Source organism: Haliaeetus albicilla, chromosome 2, assembly GCF_947461875.1.
Source record: "Haliaeetus albicilla chromosome 2, bHalAlb1.1, whole genome shotgun sequence".
Lineage (NCBI taxonomy): Eukaryota > Metazoa > Chordata > Aves > Accipitriformes > Accipitridae > Haliaeetus > Haliaeetus albicilla.
The window spans coordinates 61,497,221-61,524,322 of record NC_091484.1 but is presented as its reverse complement, the minus strand read 5'-3'; the positions used below and the strand labels follow the sequence as shown (position 1 = coordinate 61,524,322).

Genomic DNA, 27,102 nt, shown 5'->3' with positions numbered 1-27,102 from the left:
AGTGAGCAGCTTTTTTCCTTGTTTTGATTTGGTCATGCCAGAAACACAAAAAGGGCTTTCAGTTTCTAAAGCAGTGTTGAAAAAGCCGTTCTGTTTGGCTCACTTTGCATGAGTCCTTCCTTTCAGTTCTTCTTTCTCCAGCAGCTTTCCAAAGTTCCCTACCTGTAATCTTTTAGACCATTTTCTCCTCATTAGTAAATTCAAGATAGGTTTCTGCTCTTCTGATCAGAGATGACGTAAATACCGTTTTTGGCGAAGGAATGGGATGGGGTTTTCATTAAAGCTGAAAATAGCTCCACGTTATATATTCGCCACTTAATTTATGAGACTATATGGAGCTCTTAATGAGGAAGGTGCAACAAACTATTTGGAGAAATCTGATAAAAGTGATGTTAGGTCTAAAGATATATCTATATGGATAAGAAATAACCCATTATGCTGTCCAGGATGCATTGAAGAGATGCTAATGTCTTGGAAACAACCCAGATTATTCTGACGAAGGAGGAAACTGGAGCCTTTCAAAATATTCGTTCTTTATTTCTCAGAAGGAAGAAGTACAAAATTGCAGTATTTGCTGCTATTAAAGGAGATGTGTACAGCAAAACCTGGCAATGTTCTGAGTTAAAGTTTGGTTTTGTTTGAGGTTAAGCACTGGAATGCAATGTCTACTTATAATTTGCTTAAGAATTGGGCAGAGTTGTCAGTCTGTGTTACCATACATCAAAAGCTTTATTTTGAGGATGGGATGCTTAAGTGAGCCTCTGGTGTAGCTGACACCTGTGGTTTTCTTTCTGTGAGTTTCTAGGTGATTCATTTGGAAGCTTAGAATAAGATAAAACATCTGAAAATGTTCGGAGAAAAGAGTAGAACTTGGCATCCTGTATATGGTTACATGTAGCTGTATTGTGCATCTTGTATTTTCTTCTTTTTTTCATTTTTAAAGAAGGCTAACTTTGAATTTAACATATTGGTGATCTTGATTATTGTGGGATACAGAAGGACAAAATAAAAATGATCAAAAAATGTCTAGACAAATTAATTTAAGGTATAACTTTTCTCTTTACAGGTGACAGAATTATAAAAGTCAATGGAGAAAGTGTTATTGGGAAGACATATTCTCAAGTTATTGCTTTAATACAGAACAGGTGAGATACTAGTATTTAATTATGTGCCACAATTACTTTTTGTATACTAAGCAGGAAATGACCACTTACGGTGGTTCTGAAGAAGTCATCATATTTTTAAGTTTTCCTTAATACACACTCAGTTTTACTATTTCTGCTTTCGTATATTTACCGAATGTTGAGAAAGGTTTGAGAATGTGTGTGCTGAATTGTGCCACAGTCCTTTTATGTCAGTGCTTGTCCCTCGTTAGCAAATCACACTGAGTGTTATAAAGGAAGGTTGTCTGAACTTAAAATAGGCAGATTAGGTATATGTACAGCACACATATATGTGTCAATTTAAAAAGCAAATCAGAAAAATCTGCCTTGCTTATGAGATCTGATAACTAGAAATCAGCGTATCTGGTAAAGGAAAAATTTTATGATTTGCAGGTGCACACCTGCAAAACATCTGCAGTACGTCTTGGCTTTCCTCTATTTTGCAGCAAGTTATGAACCTTGCACAGAGTTGAGGAAATGATAATATTTACTGCTCCTGCAACTCAGAAGGGCTTGTTAAATCATGTCCATACATGAATCTAGATACTTGTTTTCATGTCTCGTATCTGCCTCCATTTTTACAGTTTTCTTGGTGTCAATTTCTGTTCTAATAGCAACAAGTTTCCAATATAATAATGAATTATGTGGAAAAAAGATGTGTTACGAGCAGCATGGAAGAATGTTTTCCAAATACATCTCACATGTCACATTCTATTTTTAGTGAATCTTCACGTGTTAAGACTTAGTAATGCTTACAGTTAGAAGTAGGAAAAATAAATCCTGATCTTCCTATTTCAGTGCAGTCTTTCTTCAAGGTTTCATTTAACATACATACATCCCAGGTGCTTGCCCTTTTTTTTTTTTTTTTTTGAACAACAAAACTCTGTGTTCAAAGGTATGACAGGCAAGGTAGACTGACATGCATTTTGTGTCAGTACTTTCTGTACAAGAGCTGGAAGGATGGAATCTATCTTTTTTTATAGCCTTTACTGGAGGTAACACTAGCCATGTATCGTTTTTTCATCTTGTATTTGTACAGACAGCAATATTGTACAATAGCGTATGCCCAAGAGACAGGACATTACATGCCCAACAGGTACATCAGTCAATTAAATCTCTTATCTTAATGCAAAAAAGAGAGACCAGTCACATTTTCCAGTAGCCTACGCAGTCAGAGGTTCTTAACTCTAGGTCTGCCTGTGAATAAAGTTTTATTTTCAGCCCCGTGAGTGTAGGTAGTGAACTATCCCAGCAGTATGCAACCTCAGTCCACTGTGGATAAACCAGGGACACCTGAACAAGGCCTTATCAGTGATTATCTAGTGCAACCAGGAATGGTATAGCGCAATGCTGCATCTGTCCCCCTAATTTCCATGAGCGCAGAGAACATGAAGGGATGCTATTGTTAGTTAAGAGAGGAGAACAATTTGTTGTCTTGAGCCAGATGTATACATCACAGAAGATCATAACAAAAGATCATGTGTATCCTTGAGTGGTTTATACAGAAAATATAACCATCAGGAAGTCTGCAGCTGAACCTCTTAAGATAAACAGATAAATATTAGTTCTGATACATAAAGAGAGCTCAGACTCCAGATCAGGTGTATCTTCCTTGTAGTTTACAGGCAATGCTTTTCATGTGACTAAAGAATGAATTCTTAATTCTTTGCTTGAAAACAGTGTTTTTGAACTCAGAGCAGTTTGTTCTGCACAGGAAGTATTTTATTTCTTGTGCTGCCATTTCATGGCAAGTAAAATTATGGTGAATGCTTCTTGCTTTAGCATGGTATTCTTGCATCAACGTAGCCATCCTGGGTCAGACTGATGGTCTGTTTATGTCAGTATCCTCTCTGATAATATCCAGTAATGGATTCTTAGGAGAGGGCAGTGAAAATGCTGAAACTGTAGAGTGATATTTGGTCAGATAGTACTAGCCTGTTTTTCAGAAATCCTTGGTTTAGGAACTTGCTGAACTAAAGGTTTTATCTGCATCACTTCATTTAATAGTTCTTGATAGGTTAGTCTTGCACAAGTTCACTTTTGAATGTACTTAAACTCTTCATGTTAAAAGTACCCAGTGACACAGTTCTTGCTCTGTTTTGTGTCTTAGCTAATCTTTCGTTCAGCACACCTTAGTTTCTTTAGTAGGCTTTGTGCAAGCAGCTTGCTGAAAGGCCTTTTGAAAGGCTAATTTTTCAGTTGAAATCTCCTTTGTTCATTACTATGGTCAGTTTCATTTATAGTCTCAGTATGTTATGTGATGGTCTTCTAGACATTTTAATTACTGTATTTTTAATTACCTTCAAACTTATTACTTTGGTCCGTTAACAATTTATTCTCATCTGTTTATGTAATCAACTTGGAGATATGTTGATTATTAATGTAAACTCCATAAACTATTTATGGTTCTAAATAAAACAAGAAACAGATTCTGATTCCCAACTTCTTTTTTTCTTTTTCTTTTCTTTTTTTTTTTTTTTTTTTTTAAACTGTGGGGAATTTGAGTGATTAAGTCTATTCCACTTGTTTCTCTTTGCAAATTCTTCTTGGAGGTGTTGGGATTACTCAAAAATGTACAGAGTTTAGCTACTGAATCTGTTTCATTAATACAAAATAATACATCAAAAGATAGTGTTTGTGATTAGTGCTTGAGTTTGATGACCGAGTCAATAAACTTTAAATTTAATTCTCAAAATGTGTAATGTAGGTGATTTGCATGATAGATACCTGAGAATTCACAATACTGTGTCTAATATTTTTGTGTAAACTGCCATTTTCTGTGTGGTGGTTCTTACTAACACTAGTTCATAATTTGCATGCACGTTATATAGTACAATACACCAAAAGTATTTCTTAATACTTTTTGGTTTTGATATGAAAATTGAAAAACATTGAGACCATTTTACAAAATATGAAGTAGGAAGATCCAAATTGTCTCCAGGAGGTTCTGCAAGCAAACTGGAATAGAATAGTGAAGTAGTTATTTGAATGGTATATAAAATATTGCTCCTGAATGGAACCCTTTCCTCTTTTGGATGGCTACTAAAAAAGGTGTTAGACTGTGTAAAAGGGTTTAATAGGTTTCTTTAAAAAACAAACAAACAAAAAAACAAAACCAAAAAAACCGAACCCAAACCAAAATGCACAAAATATTTGTGTAAGAGTAGTTTGTTCTCTGTCAAATTATAGTTCCTTATATAAAAAGTACTTGAAGAGGAGCAATGCAATTTATCATATTTTTGACTTCAAAAGTCTTCATCCTGCAAATAAGCATTGATTGTTTTCAAATGGTAAGTTGCCTAACAGAATTTACACATACATGCTACCCACATGTAGAAATGAAATCTGAACATGTCATTGGAAATGCTGCAAGCTATGGTATCTCTTTCTTATTTTCTTTTTGTTTTACTACTGATAAATAGTTTAATATCCATACAAAGGAGTTTAGGCAAAAGTCAGCTCCTGATGACGCTGCTTTTCAAGAATCATTTAAAATAGTTTTGCTGTTTATGCATTCAGTCAAAATGGAAAATGCTATTGTAAGTGCACATTTAAAAAGTCAATACTTCTGTGTTTCTTAAAATTCGATATTCTGAAAAATCCTGAAAAGGCTTTTGAAGACTTATTTTTTCCTAGCTGTGTGTAGACTTAAAAAGAAAAACCTAAATCTATCATTGCTGATATTTGGTTTTAAAACTAAAGTAATTTATGCTGCTTGGAGAATGCTTTTTTCCAAAATGAATAATGGTTTAAGAAGATTGTGAAACCGAATACCCTTACTCTGCTATTTTGGAATGCAGCCTTATGTCTGCGGTTGCTAACAAATGGAAAAGGAACCACAAAATAAAAACATTTTTCATATAAGAAAGCATAATAAATCACACGTTACATGTTTGAGAAGATGACTTTCCTTTCTGCAGAAATAAGAAATGGAGGTCCTTCTCGGTGCTTTTGTAGACTGTTCTGTGTTGCCCTGAAGTTGGTGGCCAGTCTCAGTGATTGTTTTGTCTTTTCTCAGCAAATGCATTGTACTGACCAGTACAGATAAGCTAATTTCTAGTCTGATGTATTCAGTTAGGTTGTATGCTTTTTCTTCTTGTGCTGGTATTTAGTCAATCTGTTTACATGTCATAAGAAGAAAGGATATTTAACATGAGATTTCTAAATGTCATAATCTCTTCATTTTCTGTTTTTTGAGCCTAGTTTAAGTAGTCTGTACAAGCAATCTCTTCTGTAGCCCTTCCACTGTACCTGGTCCATCCATTTAATGAATGTGAACAGAGTATCTCAGATGAGATAATGAATTCAGCTGTTCTGTATGCAATGTTACAAGGATATACTTCTCTCTTGCTTGTGAAAATATTTTCTTCTGGTAGAAACAAACTGTGGGTTTCTTCTGTTTTACAGTATTTCACTCTGGGTAACTGATACATTGTACATTTGGCGTCCTGATTTTGCCTGTATTTAAATTACATTGATTGAACTATCTGGATTCCTGGATCTTTATGCTGCTGCTGCTTTTGGTTTCAGCAATTCAGACTGACAAACTCAGCACTTATAAATAGCAAGCGTTTTTCATCCATGTTTCAGATGTCTTCTGACTGACTAAATATGTCTTAAGTTGATTCTGCTAGGAGATGATTGGAGCAGAAAGGTGTAAGTCAGTGCTTGCCTTGCTATTGCCCCACTTTTCACATGATGATGTGGTTGTGACATTTCCCCAGCAATTTCAAAGAGTGCTAACAGACTTTAGTTTTAAATGGAAAAAAGAGAGAAGTTTTAACTTGTGTTCACACATTTGCCACCTTGTTTTGTCTGAGAAGCTTGAAACTAATGTACCTTAGGACTTGGGGGGGGGAGGGGGAGAAACAAAACTGACAAAAACAGTGTGTTAGCTTAATGCACTGGTTTTGCTGAGAACACAGATGTACCCTTCAGTCAGATTTCTGTTCTACTCTTATTTGCTAAGGCTCTAATGGAAATCAGCGTTTATTTCTGTTGTGTAGAGTAATTTGACAAAATAGCTGAGCGTGGGAGTTTTTGAAGGGTTTTGGTCTATGGAAGTTAATGGATCATCTTTGTAACAAGAATTGAAAATCTTTTCCAAAAGTTCACGTGTGGTGTTTTTTTTCTATTTGTTTCAGTGACAGCATATTGGAACTTAGTGTTATGCCAAAAGATGAGGACATCCTTCAATTGGTATGTTTATGAAGCTTGTATTCAGACAGTATGTTGACTAAAGAAAAATGTCTTGCTGTTGGTTACAAAGTCTTTGAACTGTGCTACCAGCAAATAAAGAGTTAACATTTATCTCTGTCACTCCTTAGATATTTTCCTACTTGCTTGCCATCCCTGAAATTTCAGAGGAATCCAAATATAGGCGAGAATACCTTCTTCTTCTTCTAAAAAAAAATAATCTTAGAATAGTGTTTGTATTTTTATTATATTTTGGATTAGTTTCCTTATGTTACAATTTATGAATTGGATTGCTTTCTTTAACCAGCTTGTCTAGGGAAGTTGGGAATCATTACTAAATTTGAATTTAAAAACTAGCATATGGTGCTTAAAATGAGCTTTTGTTAATAACTCATTAATTGTCAGTGGATTTCCAGGAAAGGAGCAAGGTGATGAATGTGCTGAAGGTTATTACCGAATTTTTTAATTGTAACTGCTATAAATATTTTGTTACACTAGTGCCTATATGTTCTTAATTTGAACTGAGGTCCTGCATATATATAGTGACATAATTCATCTCCCATTTAGTGTCTCTAAGTCCAGAAGAGGTATGAATAAAATATGATATGTAAGTGTGTATTGTGAAGAATTAGAAAAACACCTAATGTATTGGTATACTCTAGTTTAGCTTTAATTGGAACTAGAGGAAAGGAGAAAACAACAAGCAGGGTAGACTTTCTGCTTAGTAGTTGGAAAATTTTATTTTCTAATCCACACAGAAGTAGCAAGACTTGACTTTAACAGTTAAGAAAAACCTGTAGGTTTCAGTAGCTGTTTTCCAGTATTAAAGGACAAATTAATGGGTAAAGAAAAAAAAACCCAAGAAACTCTGTTTTCAGCTGAAGGTGAAGTTAGAGGCTAACATAGGAACTCAGCCAGTTAGGCCAACAAGCCAGGATTGTTAGAATAGAAGTGATATTTTGAGAACATTTGATAAAGAAGTATTTCAGTAATACAGCACAGAAAATGTTGGGGGCAGGGTATGAGTTTTGATTGCATGAATAAGTGGGAGGGAAAAGCTGGGGGTTTTTTTCTTTTTTCTTTTTTTTTTTTTTAATTGGAACTGTTATTATGTAGAAATGCAGGAATACTTCTAATTTTTAAATTATCTGAATGGCTATATGCATCTAATGCAGTCTTGTAGTCATAACAGTCTAAGGATCTGGGCAAGGCAAGATTTGTAGGTTTAAAGTTAAACCTTGTATTTGGCTGAAGGAGAAGCTCTTAAGCACATCTTCCTTCTGATGAAACATGAAGTGCAAGCTTCAGGTGAAGTATAGATGAAAAACAATTGATTGGAATTTAACTTGTTATATCAACGAGTGAAATAATGAGGGCAGAGGAAGACAGACAGACAATTGATGCCTTTGGGCTAGAGAAGGATATTAGTAAAAAGAAAATAAGGTCATCCTGGAGAAGGTTGAGGGGTAAAGGAAAGAGAAAAAATATCTGCCTGTGGGAGTTCCAGAAAAAAAATGGAGACATGTATGGGAATAATTTCCAGGTGTCATTAAAAAAAAGTTTATTTTGCGTTGTAAGATGAGGTAGAGCTGTGAATTTTGTATGCAAGGTTCCTCTTCTGAAGATAGAACAAGGATTAGGTTTGAGAGGTGGAGTTGTCATTTTGCAAAAAGTGCTTTGCATTGCCTCTATAGCTTGTATGAGTTCCTTCTAACAGTCATTTGCTGTTGAATTGTGTTGGTACATGAATATGATACAACATGGAGGAATTCATGCTCCTGTTTGCTATGGTGCTTTTGTTTGGGTAAAAGTGGGCTTGTCTTGAGGACTGTCAGTTCCACATGTCTCTTCATGGCTTTTCTCTGGAAGATGCTGTGTTTTCTATAGTCCACATGTACTCAGGCAATTTTTCCTACTGGAAAAGACTTCTGATAGCTGCAGTTTGTTCATGCGGTTCTGTCACAGTCTGCATTTTAGTATGTATGTTTTCAGGTGTCAGTCTTTGATGGCAGAGTTGCAACATGTGATGATACAGATGATAAAAATGAGTTGCATCATACAACAGAAGTCACCAGTCATGGCCTGTAGTTTTCTCCCTTTTAGACCACCACAGAGGAGGAAAAATCTTACTGCTTCTAAAATAACAATTAGCAGTCTTTTGAGACACAGTGCACCACTATGTAACTTCAGTCAAATGAAAAATCTGTGCAATTCCTCTGAAGATGGTGATGATTAATCTTCAGCCTTCAGATGTTAGGATCTACCGTTCTCATGACAAGATTTGGTGGAGAACTTTGCTCTACTCAAAGCTGAATACTCATGTTTGAAATATTTTCAGAGCAACAGCATAGAATGTTATTCCTTTCACTTCCTGTAAAAAGACAGTAACTTTTTGCTTTCAGCTGAGAAACTGCATACTTTTTTGTTTGGTTTTTTTTCTGTTTTTATCTTTGTGATTAATGCTGTGGATCTTGTCTAAAGAAAATATAAACCTCAGAGTGAATTCCCTGAATGAAACACAGCTCATATAAGTAAGTGATAACAATAATCTCTGTAGTGGTAGTGTCAGTATAAGTGCAAAGTGAACAATAAATGGTAAGGTACAGTGCCCTTAGAAGAAAAACTTGCACTTTTGTCACTGAAGTTGTGTTACGTAAGTTACTATAGTATGTTAAAGAATTTAGTTGTTTTCTTTGACATACATTTCATAAATTTCACTGTAAGTATCTTCAGATGGTACCACTTGTAAACTGTTGATGTTAAATACTGGTATGCTGTAAAAATAGAAGAACTCAAAGCACTACTGGGTATTGTAGTAGGAGATAATGAAAGGTTTATCTAGTGCAATGAAAATGAAGTAGTTTCATTATATAGAGAAATTATGCTGATTGTGGTAAGTTTTATAGCACTTGGCAGTCTACTCCATGAGTTGATGACTGATTGCTAGGTTAACTACATAAATAACACAGTTGCTTGTTTCTATCCTTAGTTTGCTATTTATAAACCTTGAATTTAGTCTTCAGAAATACCCATATATGTCTGTGAACCTCTTGGTATATTAAAATTCCTGAAAACAGGGCTTTAAATCTGTTCATCAGTAGTAACAACGAAGTGGTCCAATCCACAGGTCATCGCCTTCTGTGGCATGTGCACACTGCTTACTTAGAAGGGAATTACGTGTGAAATCCTGCCTTCAGTGAAGTCAGTCATGTTTGTTCACTGGTGTGATCTTGGAAATGTCACTTTGGGGATGGGGGAAAGAATATTTAAAACATCTCTATCCATGACAGAAACTTGAACTCTTGACAACTACGAATGTGCTGTTTTTTTCACGCTCCTCCTCAAATTTGAGATTAGTTTACTTAAAATAATCTCTTTTGATGATTTTGAACCATTTGTAGGTATGTAGCCATTTTGAGACCAGGAGGAGAAGGATTATTATTATTACTATATTATACTCTCTTCAGTCTTTCAAATTTGAGGTATCTTTATACAATTTCTGTAGCATTCTCAACCTTTTTTGACAGAATTTTGGCATCTTGTAGGTTTTAGTACCACTGACTTCATACGAATGGGAAGACACATTTAGGTCGACTACAAATAGTTCCTTTTCTCAAGCGTATTTAATGGATTTGTTGCTGTTTTGTAGCCTTTGGATAACAAATTTAATACTAAAAAGTTGTTCAAATTGTGACACTTTCAGTCGTTCAAAAGCTTTTTGTGCTACACAGGAAATACTGAATGTAAAGGTGGTCCCTAGAGAGAGAAAATAGAAATAGCTAAGCCCACTTAACAGGCCAGCCTTATTTTGACTCTTGTCACTAGACTTTGTAGCGTCTAACATGTATGTGTTAGGGTTTCCTTAGTATACAGGATTTTTGGACCATTTTTTCGAGGCATGTTCATGTTGTAATTTGCTTGTTTGCTAACTGTTCCTTGTGTATGTAAAGAATAATACAGTTTACAAGTCACTGAATTTCTAAGTATCAGGCACTTGAAAAATATCACTCCTAAAAATTGCATCTTTAATATGATCTACATTGGAGCTGTTCATTTGGAAGGTTATTTGTAATGTAGCATATTAATGTTTATATATAGGGTTTATTAATGTAAATATGTGTAGATACTAATTTGTAAATATGTGTATCTACTTTGTGTATGTGTATATAAAGACACACGCTATAGGTAAGTTATCCTGATTTTTCGTCTTTCATTTTCTGGCACTTCCTCACTACCCACTCAAAAGTTCATCTTTCCCAACTTTTATCCTATCTTCAACAGTTGCAATTCAAATAAGTTTTAAAAAATCATTTCATCATAAGAATTGCCCCAAAAGGTAGCCAGGTACTTCTAGTCCTAGGTGTTGTCACCATTAAGTTTTAGTAGCATACAGATCTGTTAAAACATGCTTTAGTGTTCCAGAAAGATCTCTGTAGTTCCATTTACAAAAAGATTTTATTTGGTATTCTGTGAATAACGGTAAATGTGGAAATGAAAGGGGGCTGTTTACTACTACATGTGTTTGGTATGCTTAGTTCCTTCTTGCATATCTTTTAACTTACATCTTAATCTGTCCTTAAAATTACAGACCATTGAAACTGCATATTGATAACTGAAAGTTGACCACACTTGAACAGAAATGTTTCTCTTGTCATAGATAAAAGGGGAACAAAAAAATCCTAGATGGGAATGACCAGGAAAGCGAGTGGTAGTCAATTGAAGCATATTTTTTCTTTTTTTCATCTTTCTAGTCAGGTGATATAGAATTTTTCAGTATATTGGGAGATCTGGGCAGAAAAGAAGTTTGCTGCTTTGTCATTTCTGATACTTAGAATTTTTGTGGAATTTGGCAGCTCTCAAGGCCTTTGTAGTACCCTGAAATTGCCAGTGATGAACACATATTAAAAAAAAAAAAAAAAAAAGAAAAATAACATCAAAAGGAAATTTATTCTAGAGTTTTATATGCTCCAGTAACCTCATGCCTCTGACTACAGGTCTGCCCACAGTCAACTTTTAACAATATTGTCTTGGGTTTTTTTTCCTGAGACCATCCAGTTACATCAGAGCTACTGGAGCAGCATGGCTGTTTCATTGGCAAACTGTGAAATATTTTCATTTGCTTTTCTTTTAATAAATAGAGATATTTTCATAAGTAGCTGTATTCAGCCCAGAGTCTTGGAGCATTTGTTTACTTTTGGATTTTGTACTGATGCAGTTACTAATGTGTGTAGAGGTTAATATTAAAGCTCTGGCAGAAAGTACAGTGGAAGGAGGGGTGTGGTGTGAAGACGTAGTGACCTAGAAGAAGAGACTTAAACTTGTTATCTAACATTGCATATGTTAGAAAATACCATTTGCATCAACCTTCCTCGCCTCGATTTAGACTAATATTATAAGAAAGTCTCTTACACAGCTGGTATTTGGAAATTAAATTTCTTGGGCTTAAGGCATTAAATTTTGCACACTAAAATTTTGCTGTCATTGGGAAGAAAAGGTGTGCAGGTGTGTGGGGGGGGTGTTGTTTGGATTGGGTTTTTTGGGGGGGGTGGTTTTGTTTGGGGTTTTTTTTTGTTTTTTTTCAAATAATGTTATCTGACTGTAGTATTTGCTGGGTGTCTCAGAGTAAAATGAAACCACTTGAGCTGTATTACTAACATTCTTCCCATAGCAAACTGTAACTGGAAAATGTTTCCTTTTAAGACACATGAAAACCTTTTCTGGTATGCAGTTTCCATACTCATGCTAAATGTGAGAATAAGTTAGGACTGGGGAAAAGAAGAATTTAGTAGTAAAGAAGCATAATGTGAAGCCAAACTGGTTGGAGGAGGAAGGAAGAATGCCTCAAGCTCAGTCATGCAAAGTGCTGGGCACATTAGCTTCTGATTCATCAAAATGCTTACCTCCAATTTTGCAAGTAGTTCAGCTGAAATCAGTGTTGTTATTCATCCTGTAGTGAAGTGTAGTGAAGCATACTCATCCTCAGTGAAGCATATGCCTACATGCTTTTATGGATTTGGACTAAGGGGTGTAGGGCATGGTTAGCTCAAAGCTCTTGAAGGTACGGGGTTTCACCTTGATTCTTGCTAATAGGAATCCTTGTACATCATCTGTCATTATTCTAACATCAAATGGCATAAAATCAAGTGGGGAAAAAAAGGGAGCAAAAGCCTTCAGCTGAATTTGAGGGTTAATAAAATATCTTCTAGAATGCTTTATTTGCTTAAAATTTATTTTGCATATTGGGCAGCATGAATGTATTACCTTACTGGTTAAACCCTTAATGTGCTAATGGTTGTACAAATTCTCAGTACGAAATTAATTCTTTGCCATAGAAGTTTGCAAACGTGGTGCAAACTAAACTAGATTGCAAAGTGGGGAAGAAATTGTACCCAATAACTGGAAACACACTGAGTTTTTACTGTAAGCGCAGCAGTTTTCTTCTAGTAATTGTTGCAGAGCTGTTATCCATCAAAGCTGTTAATGTCACTAAATTGTTGTATTTGTATGGTAAGCTTTCCATAACTGCCATTGTTTTGAGAAGGTGGGAGAGAGCTCATAAAACATCAAGACTGATTTTTTCAGTCATGTTGGAACTTCTGAATAACTGTTGAGAACCCGGCTCCTGTAGGAATTTGAGTGGCTTGGCTGGTGTCTGAGTCAGGAACATCACTGATCTGGATATTAATTTTTTTTTTTTTTTTTTTTTTAACTTGGAAGACTTGCTTTTATTTTTAAGGCTTTTTAAAGGCTTGAATTTAAGTCATACAGTAATAGCAACCCTCTGTTGCAATCATTTAGAGATTAAGATAGTATTTCCACATACTATGTAATTTCAGGAACTAAAGGGAGAAGAGAGTAATATTCAAACTGTGTTTTATATATAGATGAAAAATAAGTATCAAAATAGTGTGTGAGTGCTAATAAGTATATTGGTGTACTTCACATATTTTTTAGTCTCTAAGCCTCTTCTAAAAATTTAACCATCACCTTCTGGTTAGAGCAATTAAAATATTTTGTAGTAAAAAGGCTGATGATACATCATTCAATGTGACATAATTTGGAATGGATCAGTGCATTTCTTTGTAAGTTGCAGTATTTCTCTGTAGGTCTTTAATCAGAATTATGAAACAAAAATTTAATATACCTTATTGGAAATGTCACAGCCCCTATTTAGAAACTTTTTCTTTCTTGGAAGAAAGTTCAGCTTTGTTTCAGTGATTTCTTGGGAAGTAGGTGGAATGAGGTTGAAAGGAGAACTACGCTTTCCATAATCAAAACCTTTTCTTCCAGTAACTCTGTCTTACTGAGAACCAGCAGTCTGTCTGTCCAGATATACCTGCAATCATGGAAACATAGTCTTTATTGGGGTGAGGGGGGGGAATTGTAGAATGGTTTGGGTTGGAAGGGACCTTAAAGATCACCTAGTTCCACCCCCCCTGCCATGAGCAGGGACACCTTCCGCTAGACTGGGTCGCTCAAAGCCCCATCCAACCTGGCCTTGAACACTTCCAGGGATGGGGCATCCACAACTTTGCTGAACAACCTGTTCCAGTGCCTCACCCCCCTCACAGTGAAGTACTTCTTCCTTACATCTAATCTAAATCTACCCTCTTTCAAAGCCATTACCCCTTGTGCTATCACTAGCTGATTTCATTTTGGACCCCATGAGAATGCTGTCTTTTGCAGAAGACATTTTAATATCTGTGATAAATTTTGTCAAGAGCTGAGAACTGATTTTTATACTAATTTGTAGTCTTCAGTTATGATCAGATCACACCAGTTTTGGAATTTAGCCTTTCTGCTTTCAAAGTCAATGAAGCATTATTTGACATGTAAAACATGTCATGGGCATGTTTTACAAAAACATAAACACAGTTTATTTTATATTGGTGTATAATGTGTGTGTATCCCAGGTTTTGAATTGTTTTATCAGCTGTATAAAGTAATAATTGTTTTCTGATGGGGGGGTGATTGTTTTTGTCTGTCTTGCATGGCAGTAGTCTCTTGCTCTATCTGTTTTCTGGGTCTTAAGCACCTTTCCAAATTATTTTTTTTTATTCTTACAGCGTATCAAGATCTTAAATAACCATTTATTTAAAGATTTAGAAATATTTATCTTTGAATGTTCCTTCCCTCCATTAATGTGCCAGTGGAAACCCGGCTTGATTTTTACTATGAGTGGAGGAAAAACAAATACAAATCACATGAGTAGAGTGTTTCTGCAGCATCATTCCTCTAATTTCAGATGTACAGCATGAAAGCAGCTGCAGTCAGCTGACAACTTGTGGTCACGTTCAGATATATGTGGGGAAGGGGCATGCTGTTTTAAATGCATAATAAAGCCGTTGTTTCGTCACCAGGAAGCAGGGATGGTAGCAGCCCAGGGGAAATGAGAGACAGTAATGTTGCTGTAGTGGAAGGGATGTTGCATAGAGGCAGAGCTCTCTGCAGGCAGCTGTAGCGATGCACCAAGGCAAAATGGCACAAACATATTTTGCTTTCTATAAGGGTAGAGGATAAATGCAAGGAGCAGATAAAAGCCTGAGATGGACATGTTCACAAGGACGGTGAAGTTGGGGTTTTTTTATGCTCTACTGCCCTTTACCTCTCTTGGTACTTTCCAGTGAAATCGGTGTAGTTGTATTTTTAGCTTGCTGTATTCAACATCAATATGACAAGATAATGCTGTCTTTACATCTGTAAGCAGCTTTTACTATGTTTTCCTGTTTTCTGCCAGCTGCAGTTTACAAAGGATGTCACAGCACTGGTAAGGAATGTACAGTAGCCATTTCTGTGATGGTTTTGTAAAGCATGTTTTTCTTAATGATTTGTGAGAAGCAAGAATATGAAACAGCAAGTTTGTTGGAAATGAGCTAGATAGTCTGAGCTGAATTTTCTTCATAATGCTAATCTCTTAATTTGCGGTTTGTGCCTGTGTTATTTGGTCGGTTTTCTCTGTGTGCTTTAATATTTTGCACTTCACTAATGCTCGATGTAACATTGCAGCAGTATTGTAAATGCCTCGCCCTCTTCTGTACTTTGCTCTGTCTGAATTTTATGGCTGCACTTGGGCTTTTATAACCTGTCTAGTGTTAAGACAGGGCACACTGATATTCTGTAATTGAGCATGTTATGATTTGGACAGGAAATGCTGTGATATGATACCACGCCTAAGTGTGTAAAAGCCCTGAGAAATCATTTTAATCTTCTGTTGCATTGGCAGGCTCTGTGTTGGCTCTTTATTGCATTATGTTTAAACTGAATGAAGTCATGCTAAAGTTTTTCAATAATAGGATATTGTTTAAGTATGCTGTATGCTGCTCATTGATTTATTATTTTGAATGTTCTGTTAATTTCACGATGACAAATGCTGCTTTTCTAAAAGGCTACAGAAACATACTAAGTGTAATATAACCATTTTTTTCTCAGGATCCAGGCTTTTAAACATAAAGGTGCAAATAAATGCACTAAGGAAATTAATATGATATTTTAGTTTGTGGTTTCGTAGTTTGTGGACAGTAGTGGATATGTATGAATTTTCATACTGTTTGTACTCTGAAGTTAAAAATTTTAAATATTAATGTATTTGCAGTAAGATTCGTGTGCCATGTACTGGCTGTCTCCTGTAAAATGTAAGATGACTTATAGGGTGTTGGCTCACAACAAAGATGTTACTGCTTCAATTTATTCATTTTATGTTTAGGAACAGTAGCTTTTATGTAGAAGACATCTTAGAGGAGTGTGTGTATGTACATCTGTGTGTACTTTTCATATACACTACATTAAGTGAACAGAGTTTTTATACACTAAGTGAATAGAGAATTTTCTAGTGCTAGTTGAATTTATTATGCAGCATTTTAACCTGTCAATTGCTGTGAAATTCTGGTTTCCAGCAATATGAAGCTTAAACAGGAAGAATGTGTGAAGCATCATGACAGAAAGCAAGACTAAGGGGGAGAAATATACTGTGTTTTGTGCTCATGAATTTTGGGAAACCTGTCTCAGTGCCCTACCTGCAACATTTCCTAGAATTGGTCATCAGTTCAGTATTTTTAATTGTCGAGGGAGGGAATGTATGTAATGATTTTGATTGTTCTGTTTCTGCTCATTAAGGGGATGGAATGCTGTTTTTATCTTTTTAACTAACATTTTATCTAAAATTATAGATAGTGTGAATTTTGTACATGTGTTCCCTCTCTTGAAGCTTGATTGTGCAAATACTACATGGTGAACTTTTCTGTCTTCCTCGCTACTGAATACTCACTTAATCTTCTCTCCACAGGCGTATTCCCAAGATGCCTACCTGAAAGGCAACGAAGCCTACAGTGGTAATGCCCACAACATACCTGAACCACCACCAATATGTTACCCACGCCTGACATCCTCAACTTCTGGTATGGCACAAGCTGGTGACAAGCTATCTTCTGACTTCTCGCTGGGGAAACAGCAAGTCAGTAGACCAGTACGGGCATTGACACAGCCAGAGAGGGCCTACAGAATGGAAATACAAGTGCCTCCATCACCAACAGACATTGCAAAATCAAATACAGCTGTGTGTGTTTGCAATGAAACTGTAAGGACTGTTATTGTGCCTTCTGAGAAGGCTGTAGATTTGCCATCTTGTAGAAATAATCATGCTGGTCCATCACACAGGACAGAGGAAGTAAGATATGGCTTAAAAGATCAAACCAGTCTAAAAGCACGGACCACGTCACCATCTTCTTCAGTGTCCACTGCCATTGTACTTCCCCAGACTCCAATAACAAGGCCAGTTGATCCAACTGGAACATTAAGTAAAGCTTCAAATTATGTAGTATGTCCAGAAGGAATCCCAAGCACTAGACCTCCTGCTCAAGCCACAGACTCACCCTCAGTCTCTACTAATCATTACAGTTCTCCAACCTCCCACCAGCATATAGACTGGAAGACCTACAAAACTTACAAGGAGTACATTGATAATAGGCGCATGCACATGTATGGCTCCCGGACAATACAGGAAAGGTTAGATAGTTTAAGAGCAGCTTCTCAGAATACAACTGATTATAATCAAGTGGTGCCAAATCGCACTGCTTCACAGGTACGGCGCAGGAGCACGTCTCATGACAGGGTTCCACAGTCTGTTCAGATCCGGCAGAGAAGTGTATCCCAGGAAAGACTTGAAGATCCTGTCTTGATGAAAGAGTGGCCACGAAGTGCTTCACAAGATACTCTAACTTCACCTTCAGTTAATGCTAGGAATCACAGAGCTCGGTCATGGGATTATCTCAGCAAACAGGGTGAAGTGCTAGAAAATTTTCATTCTGAGAATCTGATTGCGGATACAAATGGAGATAGGAGAAAAACTTACAAGTGGACAGGGTTTACCGAACAAGATGATCGACGAGGTATTTATGAGAGATCTAGACAGCATGCATTTCATATGTCCCTTCGAGGTCAAAATTTTTCTATGGCTTCGAGTGCTTATATTTCAGATAATAGGAGAACAGGTAGTAGAGCTTCTCTGCCTGGTTCTCATTTTCAGAAAGTTCCACCAGATATAAAAATGTTACAACCTTCTCGAGATTTGCAAACGCCTGGGGGAGTTTCAAAACCTGCAACTGTTTCACAAGAGAGATTGTCTCTCACACCAGCTAGAAGTTCTAAAAGTAGCTCTTTGAAGAACTCTGCTCCCTATGCAGCAAAACCATCGTTTCCCCTTAGCCAGGGCCTGGATGCTATTGCCAGCAAAGACCAAAGAACAGTAAATCACTTGCATCAGAGTGGTCTGTTAAACCAACAGTCAAGGATCCGAGCAGAAGGTGCCCCAGATCACAAAACAGAAACTGGCAAAACCATCCAACCCTCCTCTCTGTCTCCAGCCTCTGCCAAACTTGTTCAGCCAACAAGTGAGAGTTCAGCTACCTCTGACAATGTTGATGGTTCCATCAAACAAAAGATTCATGATTCCGAAAGGGAAGATGTCCATGAGCCTGAAATTCTGCAAACGGATGTTCAGGAAAATGGCAAAGACAGAGTAGTCATGCGGGACAAATCACCTTCTGGCCACCAAACTCCACAGCCTTTGAGGCATCAGTCCTACATTCTTGCTGTAAATGATCAAGAGGCAGCCTCGGACACTACATGTTGGTTACCTAATGACGCTCGGAGAGAAGTCCACATAAAAAGAATAGAAGAAAGGAAAGCATCAGGTTCCAGCCCACCTGGTGACTCCTTGGCTTCTATTCCGTTTATTGGTGAGTTAAACTATTCCAGTGTACATCAAATGCTTGTCTCTGCTAAAGATGATGGAGAGCACCATGCCAGGTAGCTGACTGCTGTTCCTGTAAACCCTGAGGTTGAGGGGCATGAGAGCTCTTTTCTCATCTAGAGTAATATTACATTGGTAAAACTAAAAGTATTCTTCCATGGAGGAAAAAAAAAAAATGTTCTTGTTTGTTTGGAGTCCTGGAGGAGCAGTGTAAAAAAAAAAAAATAATAATAATAAAAATTCTACAGTGATGTAATATTTTTCTAGAGTTTTCCTTAACCCCCTGGAGAAGTCTACATTATATAACTGTGTCTGGTTATCACTCCACATAATGCTCTGATGTTATGTATATGGACAACTAGCATCTGCAGCACCTTTCAAAATATTTTTACTTCTCCAGTGTAAAATATATTTGGAATCTAGTAAAGAGAGAATATGGATGCAAATCCATATAAGGGTGATTTGTGAAAAAAAGTTTGTCAGCTGAATAGGTAAGGTTGAAAGCTTTCTGAGACAGCTATGGGATAGAGGAAAGCCGTTTCAGCTGAAAGGATAGCAATAAAATGAAGTGAATTTGCAAGTAAAGGTGCTAATGTGGATATGAGTTAAAGGGTTTGTGGAAACAATGTGAGAAGGCATAAAGATTCGCCTGTGGGCTGTGACACAAACAGGGTTGGAATTACAGGAAGCTTATAGGAAGGAGGCTGAGTACTTTTGAAATAATCTGGAAGAAAAGAGGAATTTGTGGAAGGATTGTTAGTAGTAGAAAAAAAAATTAATAATCCCATTTTGGATAAGTGAGGAATTGGAGTCTTGTGCTGAAGAGAGAGTTCAGTGGCAGAGCATTTCTGTTCTATCAAGTAGTCAATGTCTGTGTCATCTTTGCCCCACTGTTGTTTTTGAGTTGGATTTTCTTTTGTTGTGGCTGGTTTAATCCTTTGGAGTCTAGATGTCTGCAGACCATTCTCCACATGGGTTAATTTATACCTGACTGTGTGTTCTTGAATTTAGTGTAACAAGTATTTAGAAAAGACTGAATTTTGATTCTCAAACTCACGTATGTGAAAAACAACTCTTCTTAATACTCTTCAGGTTTTTTACAGATTAGGTTACGGGAGATACAGATACATTGTCTTAGCACAATTGTCTTCTATTGTGGATCTGCAGCAGTGATTTTTTTCCCCTAGAATTGTCTATAATATCTGCCACTAGTTTAAGGTAATAAGCAAAAATAGTGAAGAAGCTTTGTGTGCATCAAAGAATGGAAATCATATGAGAGATATAATCTGTTCTTTTGACAGAATTTTGTTAAGACGTTACAAAAATGCTTTCTTAGCTAGCAGATGGTTTTTATATTAGGTTTTCCTTTTTGAATGGGAATTGTATAGATTTTTTTTTAAAATATTATTACTGGATGCATCAATATCCAGTGTAATTTTGGATTCTTCTTTAAACCCTGTCGATCTTTCTTTAAGCATTAGTACAAGTTTGTAAGGCGTGTAACCAGTCTTTATGTAGGGCTTTTTAATAGTACGCCTAAAATCAATTTGGGGCACTTGATTTAAGTTACGTGTGGTATTTGTAGACACTTAAGAGTGCTTGATGGGAGTTTCCTAATCCCGTACAATTTAAATGTCGTGTGCAAGTTGGATCAAAACTGTGTAAGTCAAGCCCAACCTTTTCTACACAATCTCCTATCTTGATTTTGGCAAAAATTTGCCATGAACTCTTACTCATGTGGCTTGCTTACAGATTTTAGAGAAATGTGATGATTAAAGTTCAAAGAAGCCTTAAATGTGGCAATTGTACTGCATACTGGTAGCAGCCAAGCAGTTCAGAAGAAACAAAGTTGTAACTCTCCATTGCAGCCTCTTGGCATAACACCACATGGGATGGTGTGAATTCTTATGAGCTCCTTAGCCTCCTGGACTGAAACCTCCTGAATACTCCAGAAATATTAAAAAATGGTGCTGCTAGAGCGTGGGGACAGTCTGAGCCACCACAGTACTTGTGACTGTCTTCCTAGCAAGAAATTCTTGTGCTGGTATAGGTGCTGTGGAAAATTTCCACCACAGCTCCAGCACCTTGAAGATGAAATAACCCTCTCTGAATAGGAGGAGCATCAAATGCCATTAGAGGTGGGCATCTTCCGTAGTTAGAATTAATATGCATGATTCTAACTTCGCTTGTTCCACTATCATTATGCCTAATTACAGCTTCACTTGTTAAAAGCCTTACTTAATCAGGTAGATAAAACCCTAGATATACTTTGAAACTCAGTTAAAGGCTATTTAACTCTTCTGAAGGAAAATCACTTGAAATTTTCTGTGTTGTGTTTTGGTTTGGGTTTCTTTTTCTTTTTTCTTCTGTCTGATGATTGAGAAGGACGTTACTTTGAATAAAGATGTACCTTTGTGTTGGTAACCTCTCTGCTTCCCTTATGTTTACATCAACATAATTGTTTTTTGCAGTATTAGGTTTTATTAGATATGGTTCTTTTCATAAATGCAGCTACTGAAGTTATTTGTACAGTAGATCTTTGGAGTGGTGTAAAAATGTAAATTTTGGAGGAATAAATATCTTCCAATGTTACATATTATTGCCATTTTAAATACTTTGTGGGGTGTTTATTTTTGTTATCACTTTCTGCTCATTAAAAATAGTAGATATGGCCAGACCATATTTTGGTAGAAATTCAGCCAGGAACAGTTGGCTTCTGCAGCAGTATTTTGTGACTAACCTGCTCTTGCGAATAGCACATCATCACGATGATTTTAGCTCTTTGTAAGTAGCACAGTGCTCCCCACTACAAAGAGAAATCCAAGCAGAGTTTCCATTGAGCTTGCTCACGGCAGACTCTTGCAGGGATTATGGTGGGTTGCTGAAGAACTGCCTTTTGACATTAGTCCTTTCACAAAAGGCTGTTCTGAAGCAGGGAGATTAAATTTTGGTTTGCATTTGCTAATAGAAATGAGAAATCTGTTCAGAGCAAACCTAGTAGGTAGATGTAATATATTTTATAAGATAAATTGATTTATTTGAAAAAATTAGGCAAGCTATTGTGTGCTCAAACTCTTCTTCAGGTAAGCAGATGTTCTCAGGGGATGAGGAAGCTGCAGGTTTTACAGAAAAACATACCCTGGTATTGCAGGCTTCAATACTTTCTATGTGCTATTAAATGCAGTGTATTGTGGTTAGCTTGGAAAGCTACAGTTTCTATTTCAGGTCCAAAGAAAGGCTTTGTTCTTGAAATGCTCTCTATTGTTTCAAACTATGCGAGTTAGTCTAATGAAAGGTTATTCCTTTTACCCAGAAACAGTCTCACCTGTTCTCTAGACTAGTAAAAATACCATTATCTCTATCAGTGACTATATTGGCAATTATGGTTTTTAATGTGTGTTTTTTCAGACTTGTAATTTGTACACAATTTCTCTGTTAGAGAACAGCAAATGATAAATTTCTGACCTACTGGGTAATTTCAGGTGTGTTAACCTGCACTGGAATGGATATTAGAATGCTACTTAACATTTTTGTAACTGTCAAGAAAAGGTTGATTCAGAATATGGTTATTTTAATACATTTCTTAGACATAGATGTCTAGTGTGCATGTCAGATCTGCAGCTAGCTTGAAACTATTTTTTTCCTCCTTACACCATTTATTGTAGAGTAGAAAGCAGTTTAAAAAAAGGATAATCCAACTCCCAGATTGAGTTGAATGAACTACCCACATGAGTGAAATGGAGAAACTGCTTCAATACTTAATGTGATTGCGGTATGTCTAGCTGCCAGTGCAGTTTAGCGCTTTGGCTATTACTACAGGCTGAATGTTCTTTCCAACTTTACAGTGGGTTGTCACATGAAAATTAATTTTAAATGGATATGTTTTGAAATAGCCTAAATAAACATCATCTTGAAGTTTAGAAGTTTTTTACAAATCAAACAAGTTTATAGTCATCCTATTACAGAGCTTTTCTTTTAGGCATGCAGTAGCATCAGTTAAGTATGAAGACTTTTCCTCGGAGGTGTGATCCCATTTTTGAAAATACCTAGTACATCCTTGCCCTAGAAAAATTTCAGGTCACTTCATTCCACTGTTAATTTGTGAATAACTGAGAGAAAATTAGCCAGATAAAAATATTTGAGCAGGCTTCAGTAACATCAAAGTGTTGTGAAAATTAGATGAGTGTCCTCTCTGTGGCTGAAATTGATACCTAAAGAAAGGTGTAAGAACAGGACAAGGATATATGATACTTAATGTTGGTTCTTTCTATTCTCCAACCATTTGCACTTTACAACATTCCTGAGCCAAATGTGATTTTAAGTGCTCCATAAATTTCTCCATTCTCTTTTGTACTGCAGTAAAATTTTGATATCCAATACCCTGTATTGATTTAAATAAAGATTTGCCAGGAGTTTCACAGCTTTAACTACATGGTATTTATTCCTTTTGTTGTTTGTGTAGTTTTTTTAAAACCTGTCTCCTGCTGGCTGAATTTCAGATACAAATGTTCTAAGAGTGACCAGTAGACTGCTAATCTTGATTCACCCTTTCCATGTCAATCATGGTTTTATCTCTCTATTGCTTCTACCCTTAGCACAGGCAAACTACTATAGTGATTTCTGTGCTAGTAATCAGGCAGACTCTGCTTTTCACCTTGCTTTAAAAGCTGATGATCATGCTGGTTTTCAAAAACAAAGATCTTTCTTTATTGTGTTCCAGTATATTTTTATACAAACTGCTATCATAATAAAAGTATTTGGGTACTTGTTGATTAACAGATAGGATAAATTTAAATGGCTTCTAGTGAATTCTGCTCAACCATCTTTTTAATTCTTTTTTGTGTTGTTGTTACCAAACACTTCTTGTTTTTTAAAGTAATTTAACTAAGGAATTAGGAGGTAAAACCTTCTAAACCACCCAGCATTAGTTAAACTTTTCGGGCATCTTTATTGTACATTCGATGGCATTATGCTCTAATGCTGGAGGTAGAGGTGTATAGGGTTTACCTTATCAGTACCTACCTTTAAATGATAAGTCATGTACCTAACTCCAAGTACTTTTTTTGAAAGCGTGATGAGTTTACTGCCTTTTTTTAGTGAAATACGTGGCATACCTTTTCTCTCCTCCCCCTACATCTTTATGCCTCTTTCTGCAGGCTGCTTAGGCTGTGGTACAGAAGACAACAGTGTGAATACACACATCCTGAATGCAGTTATGTTCTTGAAACTAGAAAAATAAATCAATACACCTGCACAGCACACTATAAAAAAGGGTTATGATGATAGAAATAGAGAAAGGTTAGGGGAAACAACCAGAAATATTCTCACATGCAATAAAGAAATAATTGAAAGAATGTACTCATTCTGTTTTCTCCTTGTGAGAAGAGATAAGGATCAGGCAGAGAGAAATTCAAAACCTCAAACTTCTGCAGCAGAGATCGTGGCTTGTCAACCCAAAATGTGTGGATACCTTAAGGGCGAATGGTGGCTGAATACAGATGGTTGATATGCTATGGTTTAAGGAAACTTTAATTCTAGCAAAACCTGTTAGCAGTCAAGATGAACATGAAAATCTTCAGCCATTGTGATAATTTTTTTTTCTACAAGTTACTGCTTAGCTATTCCAGGCTATGAAAATATAAATGTAACTTCAGCAGACATTAGACTGGACAGATGTTAATTTTTGAGGGACTACTGCTTCCATTATTTTAGTGATAGCATTGGCACAGCTTTTAACATGTCATCAGTGTTTCTAAGATAAGCATCAGTCCTCTATTTTTTTTTCAGGGTTTTACAGTGTGGCCTGCCAAATAGCTATTGCTCCAGGCTGAAAATTTCAGTGTTTCTTATCCAAAGAACAATTTTTAAATCATGGTGGTATTCTGAAGTATAGTAGCCAAAACACAAACTTATAAATCAGCATTTTAAATACCGTTTAAATGCTTCTGTAACTCAAAAATCCTGTTTTAATTAAAACTTCAAATTTGAATTCCATAATTCCTAACGTCTGGAAGAGTTTTAATAGATTAAAAGCATCATGTTTGTTTGGTAATGGGTAATATTTTCAAAGCATGAATCATCCTTAGTATATCATTATAACTTAAAATAATAATTACAGGTAATAAAGGAATGCTATTAGGGTTCTTGGCCCAAAAAAAAATAAATATTGAGAATTATACTTCTTTTATGTGGCGGGGCAATACTGTGAACAGGAACCATTAGAATTGCTTTGTATTACTTTGTATAGAAAGTTAGTTATACATTTGTTTAACACTGAAATAAGCAACAGACTGTCATAGATAAGGTTTTCAGAATAGTCTGACATGAAGAATAACCTTGGGAAACCTTTTTCTGTTTGTCTGAAACTCAGTATAATAAACATATTTACATGAGTGCATTAGCAGAGGACTGGATTTGATGAGTCAGGAGGCTTCTTCCAGTCCTGTGTTTCTGTGGCTTACAGAAATGAATGTATTCCGCATGCAGACGTGTTTCCGTTATATTCTTTTGGCTACGTGAGGATAATTATGTAAAGTAGATATATGAAGAAGTTATTTGTAAAGACAATCAGTGCTGGAAATACTTAAAAACTAACAAACAAAAAAATCTCTTTTTAAAGGTTCTTTTTTGAAAAACTAGTGTATCTTCTTTTTAGATCATGTGTTTTAGGCTTGGAAGTCTTTAATTATTGGAGCTTTTACCCTTGCAGGTTGAAGTATAAGATGCAGCAGCTTGTACTTCAAGGTACTACTGTAACAAAAAGTCACTGCTGTGGGGTATTTATTAGTCCTTTGTGCTGTCTTGTGTGATAGCAGGGTTAGTTCCATATGGTTTATTTTTGATTGAACAATTCATTTTTGTTTTATTGGATTTTTTCTGTCCTCCTGACAGGCTTTTAAGAAAAATGTTCTATAATTAGTATGTCTGCGTTTACCTTAAATTCAGCTTCTTTTGAGGTTTCTTGGGCATGCGGAGCCTCTGAGAGACCTTTTTTTAACTTCCTTGCCTGTGTATGGACGAAGATCCTCTTCCTACCTCCAGTATCTTGTCCGTCCTCCCTCCTTTCTTCCTGCATTCTTCTCAGTGGTGCTCTTCCTTGTGGCCTCCGTCCCCCTGCTCTGCTCTCCCTTGCTCCGCTTGTGCCTGTGCCTCAGCAGCCTTTGCTTGATCCCTTGTGTCCTGCCTGCCGCCAAGGCAAAGGAAGGAAGATTGAGTCCGCGTGGCTGTACCGTAAGTGAAGTGCTGCCTGTAGCAAGCTGGAACAAACTTAAAGTGAGAGGCAGAGAGGAGGTATTAGGTGTAGGACAAGATTTTGAAGCTTTCATGTTCTGCATTTAAGAAGAATACTTCGGAGCAAGGTAGTGTGGTGCGTTGTGACGGTGCAGAGCCTGTGGTGGTATCACATGCCACGGAGTGCTTGGATAGGCCAACAATGTGGCGTGCAAAATGGTTGTTGACAAAGGGCTGGAAGTACGGGAGTGCCTCTAAAGCCAGTCCTGCTGCAGGGTCTGTTCATGTCACTGGCGTGTCCTGTCTGTCCTTCAGTAATGAGTGCTTGATAGTTTTGTACCTTCTTTTCTGCCATAAGCAAACAAATTTGCCATGTAAGATTCATTCTTAAATTACGCCCCAAAAGCCATAACCTGTTGTTTGAGAGAATTATTGAAGAAATAGAGAGGCAATGGTTAAAATACTTATTGTAATGTCTGTCAGGTAGATGCCATCCCAGTATATGGAAATGTTCACATCTGTGCCTCTGTTGAATGTAGATAATGTTTTTAATGACTCTTTTAGCCCTTTGCTTTGGAGACAGAAAAGTAGTATGAGTTACCTCCCTGTAGCCTTCTGCAGAAGGCTGAGCTTTTTACAAAGAGCAATCACTATTACAGTTCCACAAAATTTATGAGTAACCAATATTGCATTAAGTACTACAGGGGCGTCTTCAAACACATACCTAATCCACAAATTGGATATGGTTTTCGGGAAGTCAATAGTATTAAAGTACTGTTATCCTCTTCAATGTATGCAGTTTGGGAAATTGTATGTTGAGTGATTTATTTTTTTTAATTTTTTTTTTGTGCCTGGGGCCGCACACTACCTGAACATTTTTCATGTAAAAAGTAATTTAAAGCTGTTTTAAGTGTGTGTTGCTGCACATCTATTACATTTTTATGATTTGAATCTTTAAATCAGATAATGGTTTTGATAAAATACATACTTGTTGAATCAAGGTTTGTAGCCACATATTCATATTGTCGGTTTAAACGGAAACATCTAATTATTGTTTTAAATGGTAATGTGGTCTGCAATACACTTACTAAATACAATTCCTTCTTACAGTCTTTTGAGGTGTTGAGATACTGCTTGCAAGAATGCCATGTCCAAAGGGGAGTAAATATGAAAGATTACTTTAACCTTGGGAAGCTGTTTTTTTTCTAGTCACTTTCTATTACTAGTGAAGAATGATTTGGCAATCTGAATCCCCCGGCGTTGGTG

General features: G+C 36.4%; 1 protein-coding gene across 6 annotated transcripts in view; it reads left to right on the top strand.

Moving 5' to 3' along the window:
• The window catches only part of ARHGAP21 (Rho GTPase activating protein 21), a 124,324-nt gene that overhangs the window by 76,549 nt on the left and 20,673 nt on the right, over positions 1 to 27,102 (top strand). For 4 of the 6 annotated variants that reach the window (XM_069777095.1, XM_069777086.1, XM_069777079.1 and 1 more), the window contains 4 exons: positions 1,067 to 1,145; positions 6,308 to 6,362; positions 15,097 to 15,126; positions 16,642 to 18,592. In XM_069777095.1, the coding sequence (XP_069633196.1) occupies positions 1,067 to 1,145; positions 6,308 to 6,362; positions 15,097 to 15,126; positions 16,642 to 18,592 (2,115 nt within the window). The remainder of the gene's footprint in view (positions 1 to 1,066; positions 1,146 to 6,307; positions 6,363 to 15,096; positions 15,127 to 16,641; positions 18,593 to 27,102) is intronic. The other 2 variants (XM_069777119.1, XM_069777113.1) reach the window with 1 other exon arrangement.